Raw genomic sequence first — 17,872 nt, 5'->3', positions numbered from 1 at the left:
TTAAAGCTCCATGGGTACACGCACACATGCACACCCTTCCAAGAAACACACACACACACACAGGTTTAGAAAGAGTAAACACATGCACACGCGCAGATTATAAATAAATTGCACATAAGAGCGTACACACATTTGCAGTGGACACACAAGGCCTCCCATTGTAGGTGGTGTTGTTTTGACCTGAGCCAGGTAGCTTGTCCATTATGGAGTTGATAGGAGGATTTGGCCGTGTTGGTTCTGGACTGCATATCCTCTGCCATAAATAACCTGAGTGTTTTCTCTGAGTCACACAACAATATACAGGGAATAAGAGCTCTCGGCTTTATCCTCGGGTCTCATCCACTGCGCACAAACACACACACACAAACACACACACACATACACGCACATAAACCCCCGAGAATAGATGATTGTGTTGAGGGACATAAAAGAAAATCACAGATTTAAAAGTACAGTTGGCCCCAGCACGGCTCAGTTTCAGCTTATATTTCCATTTGATATTCTCCTTTGGCTTCAGGGTTTGTGTTTTCTCAGATGGACGGTTGGTGTGTGTGTGTGGGGGGGGGGGACTAGTTTGATTTTAGATGAGCAACATCATCCGGCGGCGAGGTCTCAATAGCTCGCCAATAAAGCTTTGGATACAAATTGCACGGCTCCCACCAGCGGAAGTGCGAGGCCGCATGATGACTTCCATGAGGGAAGTAATGGGCCAATCACGTTCAGTGTTATTGTGTGTGTGGGGGGGAGCGTATTGAAATACATATCTGTCAATTTATCATCATCTGTCTGTCAATATAAGTTTTCCCTTCAGGATCAAATAGGAAAAAGAAAAAAAAATAGGAAAGGGCTGAGATGATTGTTGTTTTGTCTGTAGCAACAGATAAATAGGAAATAAATTAGTTCTGTTTTCCATCTGACAATTTCTTTATTTCCCCCTGTTTTATAAAAGCAGGGAAATGAATGAGTGGACGAACAATCATTTCACTGGATGTACTGATGCATACAACATTTTATACAAGCAGTCCACTTACAATTGGTTGCACTATCCTCCTTCCACAGTAAGAGGGTGCTGTTACACCATAGCATGGTGTTCAGTGACTCTCCCAAAATTCAATCAATCCAAACTCCAGTTCTTCAGATTTTTATTAATTTATAAATTACAAAATGTACATATTATCAGCACACACCAAAATAGAAAAAATACATAGATAATTAAAAAAATGTATGAAGGAGTTGACAGTTGAAATTGATTATTCAAATATCTATAATCAGCAATTTGAGTATATACAGCAAGTTCATTAAATATTATAATTTTCCACATGTTTTGCATTTAACTTATGTCTGTACAATTTATTTATAAACGACATTTCTATTGCTATTACATTGACCTTGGCCAAAGATTACAATACCCCTTATATTATGTTACAAAGCAAGAATTTGCTTTGTATTTGCCATCGTATAAATTATACTTTATAGTTTGTGTGGCTCAGTAATAAATACAAACCACTGAATCCATTTCCCCACACAGTAAAAGATTGCTTTGAAATTAAGATTTGTTAAGTTTAGATAAGTTTAATTTCCATTGTGCAGTGTAACTTATATATTAGTTTCAGGTGACCACTAAAAAATCCATGTGCATGTTCCGCTGGTTTAAAACTCACAGTGGTGCTTTATAAGTCACTTAATTTGAAACTGACATTCTGGAGTTGTTGTTTTTTTAAACTGGCAGCTTTAATCACATCAGAGTTACTGTTACATCACCGCCATTGGGGGGGCAAAGTCTAACCTGAACACAGATTGCTTTCTTAAGTTTTATATCATGGCTGGGATGATGAATAGAGGGCAAGGAAGCAGATCCCGTGTCAGCTTCTCTGGAGAGAGTGTGCCGGGGGGGCAGACGTCAGGGGTCTGTCTGCAAGGGAGGTGAGGGGCTGGCCGGGGGACAAAGCGGCTGGGGAAAGTGTTTGTACATCTCCGGGACTGGACCCTGCGGGGGCGACGGGATGGGAGTGTCAGGAGAGGCTGCGGGAAGAGGAGAGGAGACAGTGGGACATTAGAATCGTACTTTTTAACTAATCAAAATGTTTTTCTCTATCATCTCTATATTTTGAGTGTGTAAAGTGCATCTAATGTGGCCCACGGGACATGGCACATCTATAGCTGCTCCTTTCCAGATTCATTCACATCCTTCTCGTGTGGCCATTAGTTGGGGTAATATCGCCAAATGCATTTTTTATTTTAAAATGGAAGCGTAGAATACAGCCAATGCTCATCAATCCTTTGATTCATTCACTTTTATGACACTCAGGATGCCTGTTCGGGTGCATATTAAGTTTCAGCTGCTAATGGAAAAAGCACCTGGCACAAGGAAATGGGACATTTCATGAGGAAATATAAATGATATGTCAAATTTGCTCTGATGTGCCTGTGTGAGTGTGTGTAGTTTTGATTTTGCATGAAGAGTGAGGTTCTCACCTATCTGCGGAGTGTGAGTGATGGGCATAGAGCCGATGACCAGTGTGTGTCCAGTCATAGGGTCCTGGCCCAGCTGGCCGTGTGCTGGGTGGTGCAAGTGAGCGGGCTCTGATGTCAAGCCTGAACACACAACACATCCACTTTCAATCCACTGTTAGCTGCACTGGGTAGTTCTAACATTGTATCACACACCAACAACTATTTAACATAGAGGTGTGTGCATGTTCTACATTTTAAAATGGATCAAATCCATGGAAGCAGCTCTGCAGCAAGTTCAGCAAAGTTTGAGTATCAGTGTCGCCCACATTAGAAAAGCAGTGAGTCATTGCATTTCACATCTCATCTTATCACAGCATATCTCTGCTCAGAGTTATAAAGATATATGATCCCAATGAGGAAGGACATTATGTAATTCTACTTTCTTATATATTTGGTGAGTTGAGTTATCTAACTATTTAATTTAAATCTATTATTAAATATAGAAAATATAATACATATTTCTTAAATGAATGGAAAATATATTGTTGATTATCTTGAGATATGAAAGATAATTTAAAACATAAAGTTTTAAAATTAGAATATTATTTAAATACACAAATATTAAAATTGCACCAGGTTTTTTCATAAATGCAGCTCTTTCTAAACCAGGCCTCCGAGTCAGGCTCTCATATTCTGAGGCTGATTTCAGCATTAATGGAAAAACACGGCTCATTACATCATCTTGAAATGTTTGAATTGTAATTCCCCTGCCTAGAATATGTTTGATGCATTGCAGCTCAAAAATCAGGCTTCCTTATTCATACAGAGATTTAGATGATGTTTGCTGTGTCTCTGAGCCGCAGCTTCAGTGGCAGGTTGCATGTTTGGGCTTTGCCTTGATACCTATGTGGATTATATAAAGTCAAACCATATTTCTGCTAAATCTTTTATTCACCAATTGCACCAACAGTGTTCCAGGGGAAATGTTGCGGATCTCTTGCCGAGGGTCACCCTATTATTATTCTCTCTCTGCAGGTTTTTACAAGCGCCGGCTCTCACCTCCCAGCAGCATCTCATGCAGCAGGTTGTCTATCTTGGCCAGGCCGCAGAGCTTTATGAACTGGAGCTGCTCGATCATCTGCCAGGTGATGCTCTGCAGGGTGGGCAGCAGGAGCAGCAGCTCTCCGAAGCGCCCCCTGGAGTCGTACTGCCGGTCGTTAATGTAGTCCTCCAGACTCATCTGAACCTGGAGACACACACACAGGCGGCCATCGGTGTGAGCATACAGCCTTTGTCCAAAGTAAAATAATAGGTAGAGTATAAACTGATGTATTAGGCTGGCTTGACTTCTACCTGCAGACGGATGGCCTTGATCTTCGAAGGGTCCCGCAAAGACTTTGCATCTGCAGGTTGGTGGGGGGGGCAAAGAATAGAAGTGAGGGATGGATGAAGGGATTGAAGAAGAGAAGGGTGAGAGAGGGAAGGGGGGAGAAAGATCAGGGAATTAATGCATGATATGGGTGGAATTGATGGAATGGTAAAACTGTGGCATGAAGGCAAAGTAAGGGATTTAGTGGAGGGAAGACAAAGGGTTGGGCAGAGTGGGCCAAGGGGATATGGAAAATGTATGGGGGGGGGGATTCTGGGATATGTAACCAGACTTATGGGATACGTGGGAGGAAGAGGGATCTGGATAGAAATGGCAATAGGTATCAAACAAGATACCATTAAATAAAATGTTTTATTTGTTGATTTAATTTTTTACGTATGTATAATATAGTGTTTCCATTTTTTTTATTCTCTGCTGATACTACTGCATTTATGCTCAGTTTTTTTCAAAAAATCTACTTAACAGATGACTATGACATGTTGGTATGGATCCAGGTCAGAGGGCAGATGCATGATTTTTCTGTTTCTTTAACATTGCAAGAGGGTAGTTTTCAACATTGTGTTTATTTCTCAGAGAATAACTTGAAAAATGATGAAAAGTGCAATTCGGGTGGAGATCTAAATACAAATTTGGATCTAGTGAATTTAAATGATGAGAAGCGATAACAAATAACATATTAACAATACCAATAATGATTCATGCTTAAACATCAGTAAGGTCTGTGCCAAGTTCATTGATATTTTTTACAGTTTCCAGATCCTCATCCCAATCTTTTTTTTTTGGAATTACCTGGGTCAAAGAAGACGATGGCCTTGAGCGCTGCGTACTCATTGTCGTCTATTTGAATATTCTGAAAGGGCTGGACCAGCTCGTCCAGCACCCGGTTGGCCACCCGACATATCTCCTGTTCGGGGCTGTTTCTGTGGATCACGCAGCCGTTACCTTCATGTGGGCAGAGAGAGAGAGAGTCGGTCTGTTTTTACATAGAGTCGAAAGGGAGAGAAAAGACATGTGGGTGTGCACGTGCGAGGAGTGCTGGGGCGTGCTCGTGTGGAAGCGCGGGTTGAAACGTTTTTTAGCCTTGAGAGGGAAAGATAAATTGAATATTGTAGACTTTTGTTAATCCCGTGTAAGGGTTTGAGTCAAGGTCAGGATGAAGGAGTGCTGGGAAGGTCCTCAGAAGTAACACAGAGTCCTTGAGTGTGTGCCGCTGACACATCCGCCCTACAGCACGATGCTGGTAAACGCTCCGGTATAATGAGCAATGCTGTTTACGGGAGACTTTTGTAAGGGGAACGGAGAAAGAAAGAGAAACCCGGAGTTAATCATTCTCAGCTAACACAACATTTGATCACACGTCACTGTCGAACCGCCGGGTTGGGCCACATATTAATAAAGGATCTCTTTTCTCGTGGTCAGTCCGTACCTAAAAGCAAGAAGTCCTGGAACGCCATTGACCGCTTGGCGACCCCGAGCAGGAGGTGTTCGCCCGCGTGAGCCCTGAGCAAGCTCACCTGGAGACAAAGAGACACACGCCCACGGTTAAACACAATAACACAAACAATGGGACAATGCCTCCCCTTTTGTCCTCGCCCACATCACACGAGGGCCCCCCCCCCACTCGTAGTGGAGTGTGAGCTCAAACTCTTTTAGAAGTGTGTTGTTGAAGTTACTTCAGAGGAGCTTAATCATTGCTTCGAATATTCATCACTAATCGGGTGTGAAGGTGGAGGCGAGCACACTCTCACACCCACAAAACCTAAACACATCCAGTGCAATGTCTATAGAGGCAGTGATTCATAGTTGGATTAGACAAAAATTATGGAGAGACACTGGTTTGAGGTTTACTTTGTAAATGGGATTCAAGAAGTACAAGGGAGTGAGTGTCCTTAAACACCCACTAACCACTATTTAGTAGATTTGCCATTTTATAGTGCTTTATAATGCAACATTTAAAAATGTATCATTAGATATTTCACTGGCCAACCTTCTTGTTATAATCTTGCGAGAATGACGTAAACAATAAACTGCTCTAAGTCGTGTCCAAGAACGTTTTTTCCCTTTTGCTGATGAACAGTAAAATCAACTCAGACCTGGGAGCATCCACATCAAAGGCTTATCATCAAATTACCCATCATGCATTGCAGCTCACTCACCTGGTCGTCCAGCGGCAGCTCCCCAAAGGTAGGAATGTATTTGGCCCATTCCACTAAAACCAGTAACTGCTGTCTCATGGACTCGCACAGGTCCCCCACCGTGGCCGACTTCTGCTCCGATAAGTCCGACACTGCAACTGGAGCAGTGATCTGGGGACAATGAAACTTTAAATTCCTTTGCGTGTCTTCAGTTAAGTCACTAACATTACATCAGATATTAGTAGGAACACAGGAGTTGCACATAAATGATCGTCACCTGTTGGGACAGTGACTCTGCCTGGGCCAGAATAGTGATGGGCGGCAGGTCTTGGGAGTCAGGGATGCTTCTACGAGAGCTGATCCGATCTCTCTCGTTCTGTACGGCTAAAATAAAAAACGATACAGTCAACGTTACTGAGTGCGGGAAAGAAAAGAGAAATCCAAGGGTGCGGGGGAGAAACGGCACACCAGGGCTTGAATTCTATTTCCTGGTTTCTTATTCCAAATAATTTCCCTAAGATAAGAATTCATGGATAATCTAAGTTACAGGGGAAAAAAAACAGGAGACCTGAATTCAAACCGCGACGGCAGACAATGGAGGCAGTTAATATTTAGGAAAATAGCCATACAGGCTGGCATCAGCGTGAGGAGTCAAACATTAACCAGTGGCACTCCAGAACAACATGTTTGAATAACACATGATTAGGTGTCATAAAGCCCCATGCCAAGGTTATACCCCTCGTAAATACACACATGCTAAGTAATCACCTATTTTATGGCTGAGGCGATTTCAACCATCTTCAAACTGCGTTCAGTTTCTCAGCCTTTTTTTTTTTCCTCCCTCCAGTGCCACGAGGTCAAGTCTCAAATACACATATTGAGTGGATGTCTCGAAAGCATGGACACCACATCTCTACATGTTTAAAAGTTTCAGCGTTAAAGAAAAATCCAAAGTTCCCGTACCTTCTTTTTTCATGCCGGCTCTGAAGCATTTGTTGAGTCGGCAGAAACGACACTGGTTCCTCTTATCTTTATCCACGATGCACTGCCTGCTGAACCTGCATGTGATGGACGTGTCACGGTGTAAGTAGCTTGACAGAGCAGGACACATGATGACACGGTGTACTGTAACATAATGTTCTAATGGGACATGGCATCACGTTACAGTGACTGGGAAAAGAAAGCAATACATGTACACATATATACACCAATATATATTTGTGTGTATTTTTTTTGTATGCACCTGCAGGTGTAGACGTGGTTCTTGCGTATGGAGCGTCTGAAGAAGCCTTTACAGCCGTCGCAGCTGGACGCCCCGTAATGTTTCCCCGTGGCTTTGTCTCCACAGATCGCACAGTTGCTGCCGACTCCGTCCGGACCGGGCAGGCTCGGCTCCGATGGCATGCTGTCTGCAGAAGAAAAACAGTCACACTGTTAAATTGCACGTGCATACACACAATCACACACACATTAAGTGCATAGGCTCATGCATCTTTAAATGATGTGTGGCAGCCTTCAGTACATTGGTGCACACCAATTCTCCAAACACAGAAGCGGTTTGTTGTCGTACGAATCCACAAAATATCTGATAGCGTGGTGTTGACAGTCCTCTGCGTTATTCTATCTAATTGAAGCCCAATTTTCTATGTTGTTATTGAATCTTTCAAATGACTGTGATTGTCTGCGTTTTAAGAAGAGTAGATGAATGTAAGTTGACTCAGAAGAGTATGTGAATCTGATCCCTGTGGGGCTGCTTCCGCCAGTTTTTGTTTCCCATCGTTTTTTTTGTTAATTTTTAAGCCTGATTAAATAGAAACTATAGGAAGGATTTCCATGGAACTTGGTGGAAGGGTCCAGGTAGAGGTCATTTAATTTTGGTGCAGATAAACATCAGGGGGTGGATCCAGGTAATTTTCACTGTATCTTTAGTTATGTAAGATTAAATATCTTTCAAGATTTTTGTAAATTTCGCAAATAATTCATGGATCTTGATGAAGAAAATCCACGATGTTGAGGGGACTGATATATGGTATAGATGCAGATAAAAATCTGGATCCGAAAAAAACCTGGCTTTGCTGGAAATATGCACTCTATCGATATTGATAGTTCTTCTCACAGTACACCAAGATCTATCATATTTCAAGGTGGCAATAGTCACAGGGGCTTGAAAACAGGATCTAATTCTTGCTTGAAGTAAATCTTTTTTAGCACTTGGCCATTATTGCAATATCTGAAGGAATGTTTTATTAGAAAAAAATTCTAATAAAACTTCACTTCACTTCTGGCACTGTAGTGAATGCATTTTTGTTTATTATACTACACACATTGCAGATGTTTGTATAACTAAACTAAGTTATTTGTGTGGTGTTTGATTTGCACCTCACATCACAGTGTGTGGGTTAAGAAAATATATATCAGGAGAAAGACTATATAGCCTTTCAATTGCCGAGCATATCTAACATTATTGTCAATTTCATCTCCTCACCGTTATCACCATAATTAGTGTTACAGTCATCAGCACTGAAATCATTATCAGCAGCATTGCCGCCATAATGAAAACCATAATCATCATCAGTGCCTGTGTGTTTATTGCTCAGCCAGAGCCACAGCACGCACACAGACACGTGCACGCTAAGAGTTCAGCTGGTTCCACCGACAGGTTCACATCCTCCTCACGCAGTTCTCTGTCGGCCACACATCAGGCAGGAGGAGTCAGTGTGGGAGGAACCCTGTGTTCACATGCTGAGGTGACATCAGCGCATCGCTGGGGGAGATGCTCGCTCTTAAATAAAATGTGTGTTTTTTTATCGAGCATTTCTGCAATTCTGGACCAAACTGTGTCAATAACATTCCAACATCACACTTTTAACAACCTGTACCGAACCCTTTCTCTTTCCTTCACAACCACAGACTCACCACTTGCACGTACAAGCAACAGCAACTTGTGCACACCCCAGCATTAAAGGTTTCATGTGTAAGATTTAGTTGAAATGGATCTAATGGCAGAAATTTAACATAAAATAATCCTAGTCATGTTTTCACTTGTGTGTAATTATCTAAATTGTCAGAGTTGTGGTTTTCTTTACCCTGGAATAAGGCCTTTTATATTTAAATGCTATATATTTACATCAGGAGCGGGTCCTCTCTACGGAGGCCGCCATGTTTGCTACAGTAGTCCAGACTGGACAAACTAAACACCCTTTGAGTTTTTATGACAACCGAAGGCGTCCACAGGTTCTCCTTCATGTTTGTAACGGGAAGGTGAGGTGAAGGGTATTCAGCTGCAACATGCAACTTCACCACTAGATGTCACTAAACACTACACACTGAACCTTTAAAATGAGTTTGCAGATCCCTTAATTCAATCATGTTGACTATGTTAAGTAACGGTACAGTAATCTTACAGTACAAGACACATCAACCCAATTCACTCACACGTTCCTACAGCACTTATATGTGTATCTACAACCGTCAGGGGCAATCTGGGCTTCAGGACACACTGGAGGAGCCAACAACTGAACCCCCGACCTTGTGGACGGTGGACGACCCTTTCCTCGACCTGAGCCACAGCTGAGGTTTCCCATTATAGGGACACATTCAAAGCTTAATACTCTCCTTTCTCTGACCATACTGTAATTCTCAGACACTGGTGTAGCTGTGGTAAATGTTTACCTGAACAAAAGACTTTAACAAACGCCTGTTGAGGTATGGATGTGGATCAGCTAGTGTGTTTGTGTGTGTGTGTGTGTATTTGCATTTGTTTAATTCCAACACACTCATGCTGTTCGTGTGTCACCCCAATGCACCTGTTTAGTTTATGTTTTTACAGGGGTTTGTGTGTGTGTCTGTGTGTGCGTGTGTGTGTGTGTGTGTTTGTAGCTGTCTGCATGCACTCACACTTACCTCCTCCGCCACACAGCACTTCTGCATTCTCAAAGCCCAGTGTGCTGTACGAGGGATCCAGGCCTTCACAGTAGTTGGCTACTTCCATATCTAACAGAGATTTACTCTGAGGAGCTCGGGGATACTTCATTCCCGTTTCAACCTTGTTCCTCACACTTGTCTTCTCACTGTCCTCCCTCGTTCTCGTCCCAGCTCCCTCTGAAGTCTCCCTCTCTGCTTTGTCCCCCACCTATCCTCCTGTCTGTGCAACATCTAATTCTTTCAGACATGACAAGGGAGATCCTTGGAATAAAGAGTCCGTAATCCCGTCTGATTGGGTCGGGACAAGGAGAGGGGAGGAGCCCTTGTGGCTAAGACTTCTTGCTTTATTACATTTTCTTTATCTGTCCTTCTCCCTCACACTTATCACTGGAAAAGATAGATAGTGGTGAAAGAGTAATCTCCCTTCTCCCCCTCTGCCTCTTCTTTTACTCCCTCTGTTTTTAAGCCATGAGAGAAGATTTCAGGAGATTTTGACAGTTTTGGTTTTCATGTGGAAGCTTCTCTGCACTTGTACCTGCATGCAAGAGAGGGGTGGGCGGGAGGGTGGCTGGGTTGGTGTGTGTGTGTGTGTGTGTATGGGTGTGTGTGTGTGTGTTTGTGTGTGTGTGTGTTTGTGTGTGTGTGTGTCCTTCCCCGGCTTCCTAATCTAATCAATAGTGGAGTAATAGCAGCACCACCTCAGCAGATGTAATCTATAAAGACACAGAGTGAAGTGGAAAACACTGATAACTTCCATCAGCTCTTCAACAAACACACTTCCCAGGTCCACATCCCACCGTTTGTTCATAAAAGTTTATACCTCGTTTCTAAATTTACTGTATACTGTAAAACATTTCAGCTGAGATTAACTTCGGTGACCTCTTGCACTGTTTTTTTACTGACACTTATTTGTAAGTAAGTTGATGGTTCAGAAGCCGGTTGCCTGTTAAGATTAGAAATGTGGAAAAATGTCTTTCTCTTTGCTGCTTATTTCCTAACAAATACTTTATTTTCATTATCGACTCTTGTTAGATTTCATCTTAGGTTTTTTCGTATTATTTTGTCCATCAAATACTCTTGTAGTAATGTTGAAGTAGTTTTACCCCCATGAAACCTAGAAAGATATTTTGTGTTAACATTTGTATAGCTGCTAAAGATAATTTTTCAGACATTTGTTTCTTTCTCTTCTAACAGACGGTTCTATATGTAACAGAAGAGGAAGTAGACTGATGCCGCCAACCAACCAATGTGCAACAGGATATGCAAAGGTTTTATTTCAGCTCTTACTCAAAGAAGAAATGCATGTGAAAGAGAATCAGACGACACCAAACATTTAACATTAGGAGTAGAAGTTGACCAGTTAGTCAGTGACCTGCCTCAGCTTTCAGGACAGGAATTTACTGCCATAAACCAGTTAAAATGTCCCAACCCATCCATTTTATATTGGGAGTTTCACTGCACTAAATCTTATTGTGTGGCTTAAAGGTAATCCATTCAGAGCATTGTCAGAGAGGGCTATAAATGATAAGAGGCAGTTTTATGGGGGATTTGATGCCCTACGTCATCACTGTAAAAGGTGATCATTTCTAACGTTACATCAGGGAACTTTACTTATTTCTCACTATCCAGTTTATTTGAGTCATGTAACGTGAATACTGTACTTGTTTGGCCTAAAACAGTTGTAAAACCATGATGATTTGAATAGTGTGTTCCTGAGAATGAGAGATCGGTGGTACACATGTGCAGTGAAGCGTACAGGAAACACCCAGGTTTGTTATTCTAGTGTAGATAGGTAATGTTGGAGAGATAAGTTTAGCCGTGGATGTAGCTTGGCACATGCCAGTAGTATTTATAAGTAGCTGCTGTTGTAACGGATGCATATTGGAAGCGCGAGTGAAGCTATTTGCATGTCAGTAACATCCAGAACAGGTATAAAGTAAAATCATAAAACTGAATATGAGGACAAATTAAATGACTGATCTTCAAAAGTGAAGCCAAAGCATCTTGATTGCCACCTGGTGGCAGGCTACAGTATAGGTCATAAATCCTGCTTCCTCCCTGTTAGTGAATGGGGCACGGATCAACCTACGACATCAAAGTAGATGTCAAATAAATTGGAATTAATATGGTTTCTGTTATTTTAGGTAGTTTGAATCACGCTGATGATTTTTGGGTGTAGACTTTTCCAGTAAATTTGTGTGTGTATCAAGAACGAGACATTGCTACCACGGCTCCATCCCATAATCACTACTGTGCCAGCCCTGGCTCCAAAACACAAGATGGCAGCCGTCTTATCTGGGAACCAACACGGTTGCTACCAATAAAATGTTGCGATTCCCGTGAGATAACTGGTTTCTTGTCTTTGTGAAATACCAGTTCATCATACTGGGAGGCAATGTAATGACATCATGGCCAAAGCTATTTGTCTTGCTGGAACAATTCCCGATCTTTTTAAAGTGAGATCAACTCGTCAAAAGAGAAAAGCACAATTACAGTATACAAGCAGGCAGGAGGATAAACCTAGTACAGTCTATCAGACTGTACGTTGTCATGGATTATTCAATTGTTAAGAGATAAAACGACTAATGTCCACTCAAAGCCTAATGACTGACATATTAGTTCATACAGAAGAGTGGAGTGAAGAGGGTGAGAGACAGAAAAACAAGAGCGAGGTGGCGAAAGAGAGAGAGAGAGAGTTTACATTTTAACTAGACCCGTGAGATGTGGCCTCCTGACTCATCGGGTTTGTGAGAAGTGGAGAAGTTACCCGGTCACACTGTCACAATCATGCAAACCAGCCACAGGCCTGACACAGAGCACTGCGGCATGAGAGTACAAGATTTAATTTACCCTCACTTTACAAAACTGCACCTAGATTAGGATTAAATAGTGTAAAAGTGTTGCACGTATGAAAAAAGACGGGATTGAGCGTGGCAATGCATGGAGTGAGTAGTCAAAGCTGGGTTTAACATACCGTGCAGCCGTTGTGCACTGAGGCTTAGAGACAGGAAAAACGTCAGTGTCAGTAAAAAGTAAAAAATCTATTTAACTCAATGTGTTATTGGTTAACAGGTTGAAAGCCTCAAGTGACAGTTTAACCTCATCTTTCACTGCTGAGTGCAAAAAACTAGGAATGTGAATCATTGCCGTGCTGAATAATGTCTTTTATTACAAACCTTTTACATTTTGATTATATAATACAAGTCATACCCTCCTCGTGATTGATTTCAAACACTGAATCTACTCATACTCTACTTCTCTAATATAATGAGAACTTCTCCAACCACTCATTAAAAAACATTAAATAAAGTCAAAAACGCCACAGATTGTTATGGATTTAAAAAAATGTATACCAAAATATATCAATTATACACTCTTAGAAACACTTGAATTAATAAGGAGCACGGCGATTTCTTTTGCTGAAAACCAAGCGGGAACGTAAAAGGACGAAATCTCGAGTCCGCCCGGCAACCGAAAGCTCTCTGCAGCCATAAAACCCAGTGCTAAGAGGATATCTCTGTGTGAACTGGCCATAACACCGTCGCCTCTATTTAGATTACAGCTTTTACTAGTTACAGATGAAGAGCAGCCTCCAAACTGACCCTTAGTAAACTGTACACAGTGACAATACACAGCTCAGAGGAAGATTGTTTGCTGCCATATTGTTTGATTCTTGAACCACAAATATGAGCCAGAATGTGGGTAAATCAACAGAAAATATACGTGACTCAAAGAATTCATTTAATTTACGCAATGCTTTTACTTCCTGGGATTACAAAGGACGTTAGCATGTCCCTACTTTTTCCCTATAAATCCTGGTCCCTGAGTTTCTACTATTTCATTCTCCCTGCTAATATCACCACTTAAAAAACTAAAATTGTCCTTTAAGAATTTAGATAAATGTACTTGTCTCAGGTGATGTATCCAGGTAGCGTTAAGCCACAGGGTTTGACAATCTAATATTAGATACAGTCACAACAAAACTTCACCACTGCAATCTGCTCACGTTCGATGTTACTTCAGAATGCTGTTTTGGGATTGTGTCATTTTACTTTTGAGGTGTTGTGCAGACGCAGTGGCTGCAGCGTGGTCTTCCTGCTCAGCTCTTCCGTTGCCCTCTTATTTCCCCTCTTCTAACGCACTAAGAGAGTCACTTGTACAGAGTGTGAAATGGATTATCACATGATCTTTACGGCACAGCGTGCATGTCGAAGTGGGTCTTATCTGTTTCTGCAAAAAATGCTGTCGGCGAGCAGAGTATGGACAACGCTATCTCAGTAGACACAAACACACACAAACACACACACACACACACCCACACACACACACACACACACACACACACACATACACACAAACACACAAAAGAGAGATATGGACAACCACTTTGCTGTTTGTGTCTAAAAATTATAAGGCACTAGTTCTGGTTAAAGGACATTTAGCCAGTGTGTGTGTGTGCGTGTGTGTGTGTGTGTGTGTGTGTGTGTGTGTGTGTGTGTGTGTGAATGGGCACAGCCGCAATGTTACCACCATAATACAAAACCACGTGATTTAGCAGAACATGTTACCAAACTTCCTGGAGAAAAGGCACAAGGTAAACTTCACTTCTTCCACTAAAGAAACAACATGTACTTCGAAAAAAAAGGCAGAGACAGACACAACGCTTCACAGGGAGAAAGTTGACTCACCTGTGTTTCTCTTTCTGTCTGGGAGGTGCATTTATCCAGTCGTGCCGCTGTACACCTCGGTGGTGAGCAGCACCTCAGTGCAACATTAATCTGAGTGACAGTGACAATCGGAAAATGGTTAAGGTGCTCCACAGCATTAAAAAGTGAAGGTTGGAGAGCTAAGCGGCTCTAATTCATGGAGCGACACACTGGATGGCGCCACCATAGCCCAGTCATTAGATCGATTTACTAAACAAACTCAAACTAGGGTGGGGATGTTAAACAGTAACCCAGCACCATAAAAACCAAAAGGAAAAGGATCACCAGTTGTGTGTGTGTGTGTTTGTGTGAGTGTGTGTGCGTGTGCTTCTTACAACACCTCTAAGGGCAAAAGGGAAGAGATCCAAGAGGTGGAAGGTAATGTTTCACAAAATAATGGTGAAGAAAGTAATGATTTTAGACCTTTAGCAGTGTCAGCTTTGGAGTCGAAGGAGTCACATGTCAGAAAACACAGTGTATTTGTTTTTGTGTATATTCTTTTACACCGTTTACAACAACAAGCCGTTTAAAGCAAAAAGTGCACCACCATTATCTGCAGTTAAACAATAGCTTTTTTATTAAATAGCACATTATTGGATTCATTGGCTGTGCACAGAGAATAGCCTGTATTTAAAGCATGGATGATGTGTCTCCACTTCCTTCCACTATCCAGAAATGAAGCCAAAATATCGCGATGAGCGCTGCCATTCTGCAGTGATGGCATCATTCGGAGCCAAAGGCTGCGCAGTGTGGCGATAGGGGGATGAGGCTGCGTTATCAACCAATCGTAAGTCCCTCATTCGTCAACCATGACGCGTCACTCCCTTTTTATAGCAACAAATAACTAATTGAAACCAACTTTACAGATGAAAAACACATCGTGAGGAGAACGACCTAAAGTGCTGGATGTAGCTCTCAAGGCGTGAAGTAAATTCAAGTTATAAAAAAGAAGGTCAAACAGCCATTTTCAACAAGCACATCTATAGCAGGGTCTCTTTCCCAGGAAAGTGAGCATGTCCAAACAGTTGAAGGTGGTCAGACTCAGAAACACCTCGTTGACGGGCCCCAGATCACGGTCGATCAAGTAAAAGAGTCGAAACATGTGGTAGGGCACGAGGCAGGCCACCATGATGAGGGCGAAGCACAGGCTCTTCAGCTGAGCCCCGAAGCCCTGCTGATAGGTGCATCCCTGCCGATGCTTCCTGTACAAAACCCTCAGGGCGTTTGCTTGGAGGGCCGTCAGCCCGGTAGCCACCACTATGATCAGCAGGCTCACGATGTAATTGATCGCCATGGCACCGGGCACCTCGCGTATGCTTTCGCCGAAATCAAAACATCTCGTTTCATTTCCTCCGGTGATGTTGGTTTGTCCATAGGAAAGACAGACGGTCACTGGGACTACGATGAACACCGCCAGCCACCCCCCCGCGCTGAACAGGAGCGCGTGGATGAAGTGGAAAGAGGCTAGCTGCTCGGCCTTGCGGTAGAACGCCAGGAGGCGCGTGACAAGGATGATCACGTAGAAGAGGAAAGACATGTACATGTGGACGTGGATCATGCTGCTGACCACCTTACACCAGCCGCGGCCCAGGCTCCAGCTACTGGTCACGTAATAGTAAATCCTGAAGGGCACGGTGACGAGGAAGATGAAGTGGGTGAAGATGAGGTTGAGGACAGCGGTGGAGGTGATGGATGTGGAGCTGGACTTCAGGATGTGCATCATCAGGCTCAGGCTGACGGTGCCGCTCACCAGAACAACAGCGTTGATGCCCACAAGGATTGGATGGTACCCATCAGGAAATGTGGTATTCTGGGCCACCGTTGAATTCATCTGAGAGAGAGAGAGGAAAATTGATTTTGATCCTACCCCTATCTACATCAAATGATAAATGGTCTGTATTTAATTAGCAGCTTTTATAGTCTTGACGACCACTCAAAGAACTTCACAGTAGTTTATTGCCATTCACACATTCATAGAGTGCATCTATGTGCCGAAATCAATAGTACAGACATTTAACAAAATATATTTTTACCAGCTCATGCAACTCTAAAAACTGTGGCTACACACAACAGCGATTAAAACAAAGGTCGTCTATGTTGGAGGGGTTGTGGCAAGGTGGGAGACCACACACATATATTTTGCGACCGTCCAAAGTTATCAGAATACTGGAAAAAAAAACCAAAGGGAAATAAAAACATGTTTATTTATTGACATACCGCTAGAACCATCACACTTTATTTTAGGGTTATTGCCTGATAACCTTGAAGAAAATAGCCAAACAAAACTTCTGAGAGCCCTTCTTCTAATAGCAAATAAAGTAATAACAACCTCCTTGCTGCTGCTCTATTACAACTGAAAGCAGAGGTATTCCTAAACAACTGGTCCCCCATTGCTCTACACCTCCATTTGATATGATAAGCGGAATATAGAGATATATTTATTTTATTTTCTCTTTGTTTTTCCTTTTAAGCAACGGATATTTGCAGGCCATTTTCTTTTTTTTCGGAATACTGTCTTAATGTAATGTTATGTGTGATGTACTGTGTTTGTGGACAATGCTAATTTGTAACTCAATTCTGATATGCCGTGATCCTGATGGCTTGGGCCCAAGACATCCCTGGACAGTTAACCCCACTAGGCTAAGACTTGTACCCGTGGCACCTAATTTCATGGTAAAAATGATGTGATGTACTGTATGACTGCATTTGATAAAAGGAAATAAAAATAAAAAAACAAAGGTTGGCTGAAATGAAAAAAATCCAGCCTTTAAATATAGTGCAGTTTAGACGTAATGACATTTCTCAGTTTAATTATTACCAAGAGAGCAATGCTCCGATCAAATCTGCACCATGGATTAACGCAAAGTCAAAAAACAGGTACTCAAAGTCAAGATGTAGATTCTCACGTACCTTTGAGTTCGGAGAGGAGCTGGCTGCCTTGTGCTCTTGTGTGTGAAAATCAGGAATAAGTGAGTTTGTATTTCTTCTACATCACCTTATCTCCATCAAAGCAGCGGTTATGGCTTGTGTTCGACGAGCATGTCAGCAAGTAGTGTCCGTGTGTGTCTGTGTGTGTTTCTGCTTGGATGCTTGTGCGCGATCAAGTGAAAATGTGTGACAACCCTAACTGGAAGTTCATGTTGTGAAAATGAAATGCAACTGTGTGTGTGTGTGTGTATGTGTTTGCATGTGTGCATGCTTGTGGCCCGAATTTGTTTGTGTGTCCATGCTTTGTCATAAACATGAGGTTACTGCACACACGT

At 42.3% G+C, this 17,872-nt stretch overlaps 2 protein-coding genes and 1 long non-coding RNA gene across 5 annotated transcripts; 1 reads left to right on the top strand and 2 right to left on the bottom strand.

The window, feature by feature from the left end:
- Nucleotides 1–1,125: 1,125 nt before the first annotated feature.
- hnf4g (hepatocyte nuclear factor 4, gamma) lies at nt 1,126–15,033 on the bottom strand. 3 transcript variants are annotated; one of them, XM_053413017.1, is made up of 11 exons: nt 14,592–15,033; nt 7,223–7,388; nt 6,943–7,037; nt 6,257–6,363; nt 6,001–6,150; nt 5,271–5,358; nt 4,634–4,786; nt 3,808–3,857; nt 3,514–3,700; nt 2,476–2,595; nt 1,126–2,022 (listed from the first exon to the last, which is right to left on the bottom strand). In XM_053413017.1, the coding sequence occupies exons 1-11, from the start codon at nt 14,620–14,622 to the stop codon at nt 1,901–1,903; spliced, it is 1,269 nt and encodes a 422-aa protein (XP_053268992.1). In that variant the 5' UTR covers nt 14,623–15,033; the 3' UTR covers nt 1,126–1,900. The 3 variants fall into 3 exon arrangements, with proteins under 3 accessions (XP_053268992.1, XP_053268993.1, XP_053268991.1); XM_053413018.1 differs by lacking the exon at nt 14,592–15,033 and adding an exon at nt 9,883–10,359; XM_053413016.1 differs by lacking the exon at nt 1,126–2,022 and having other exon boundaries at nt 2,068–2,595.
- LOC128426143 (uncharacterized) lies at nt 14,861–17,347 on the top strand. The gene is made up of 3 exons (XR_008333240.1): nt 14,861–14,987; nt 15,283–15,396; nt 15,476–17,347. It is a non-coding gene; the product is annotated as an uncharacterized LOC128426143 (long non-coding RNA).
- Nucleotides 15,169–17,828, bottom strand: LOC128426142 (probable G-protein coupled receptor 141). Its single transcript, XM_053413019.1, has 2 exons — nt 17,520–17,828; nt 15,169–16,440 (listed from the first exon to the last, which is right to left on the bottom strand). Exon 2 carries the CDS (start codon nt 16,438–16,440, stop codon nt 15,577–15,579), a length of 864 nt encoding a protein of 287 aa, XP_053268994.1. The 5' UTR covers nt 17,520–17,828; the 3' UTR covers nt 15,169–15,576.
- Nucleotides 17,829–17,872: the final 44 nt, after the last annotated feature.

The sequence above is a fragment of the Pleuronectes platessa genome, chromosome 20 (genome assembly GCF_947347685.1).
Source record: "Pleuronectes platessa chromosome 20, fPlePla1.1, whole genome shotgun sequence".
Taxonomy (NCBI): Eukaryota; Metazoa; Chordata; class Actinopteri; order Pleuronectiformes; family Pleuronectidae; genus Pleuronectes; species Pleuronectes platessa.
Note: the sequence above shows the minus strand (reverse complement) of the source record. Positions and strands in the feature narration are given on the sequence as shown.

Excerpts from the sequence above, each read along its gene's own strand:
- LOC128426142 (XM_053413019.1), bottom strand. The coding sequence starts at position 16,440 with ATGAATTCAACGGTGGCCCAGAATACCACATTTCCTGATGGGTACCAT.
- hnf4g (XM_053413018.1), bottom strand. The coding sequence starts at position 10,012 with ATGAAGTATCCCCGAGCTCCTCAGAGTAAATCTCTGTTAGATATGGAA. Across the intron at positions 6,151-6,256 it reads CAGAGTCACTGTCCCAACAG|ATCACTGCTCCAGTTGCAGT; the intron begins GTGACGATCATT and ends CATTGTCCCCAG. Across the intron at positions 2,023-2,475 it reads CACTCACACTCCGCAGATAG|CCTCTCCTGACACTCCCATC; the intron begins GTGAGAACCTCA and ends CTCTTCCCGCAG.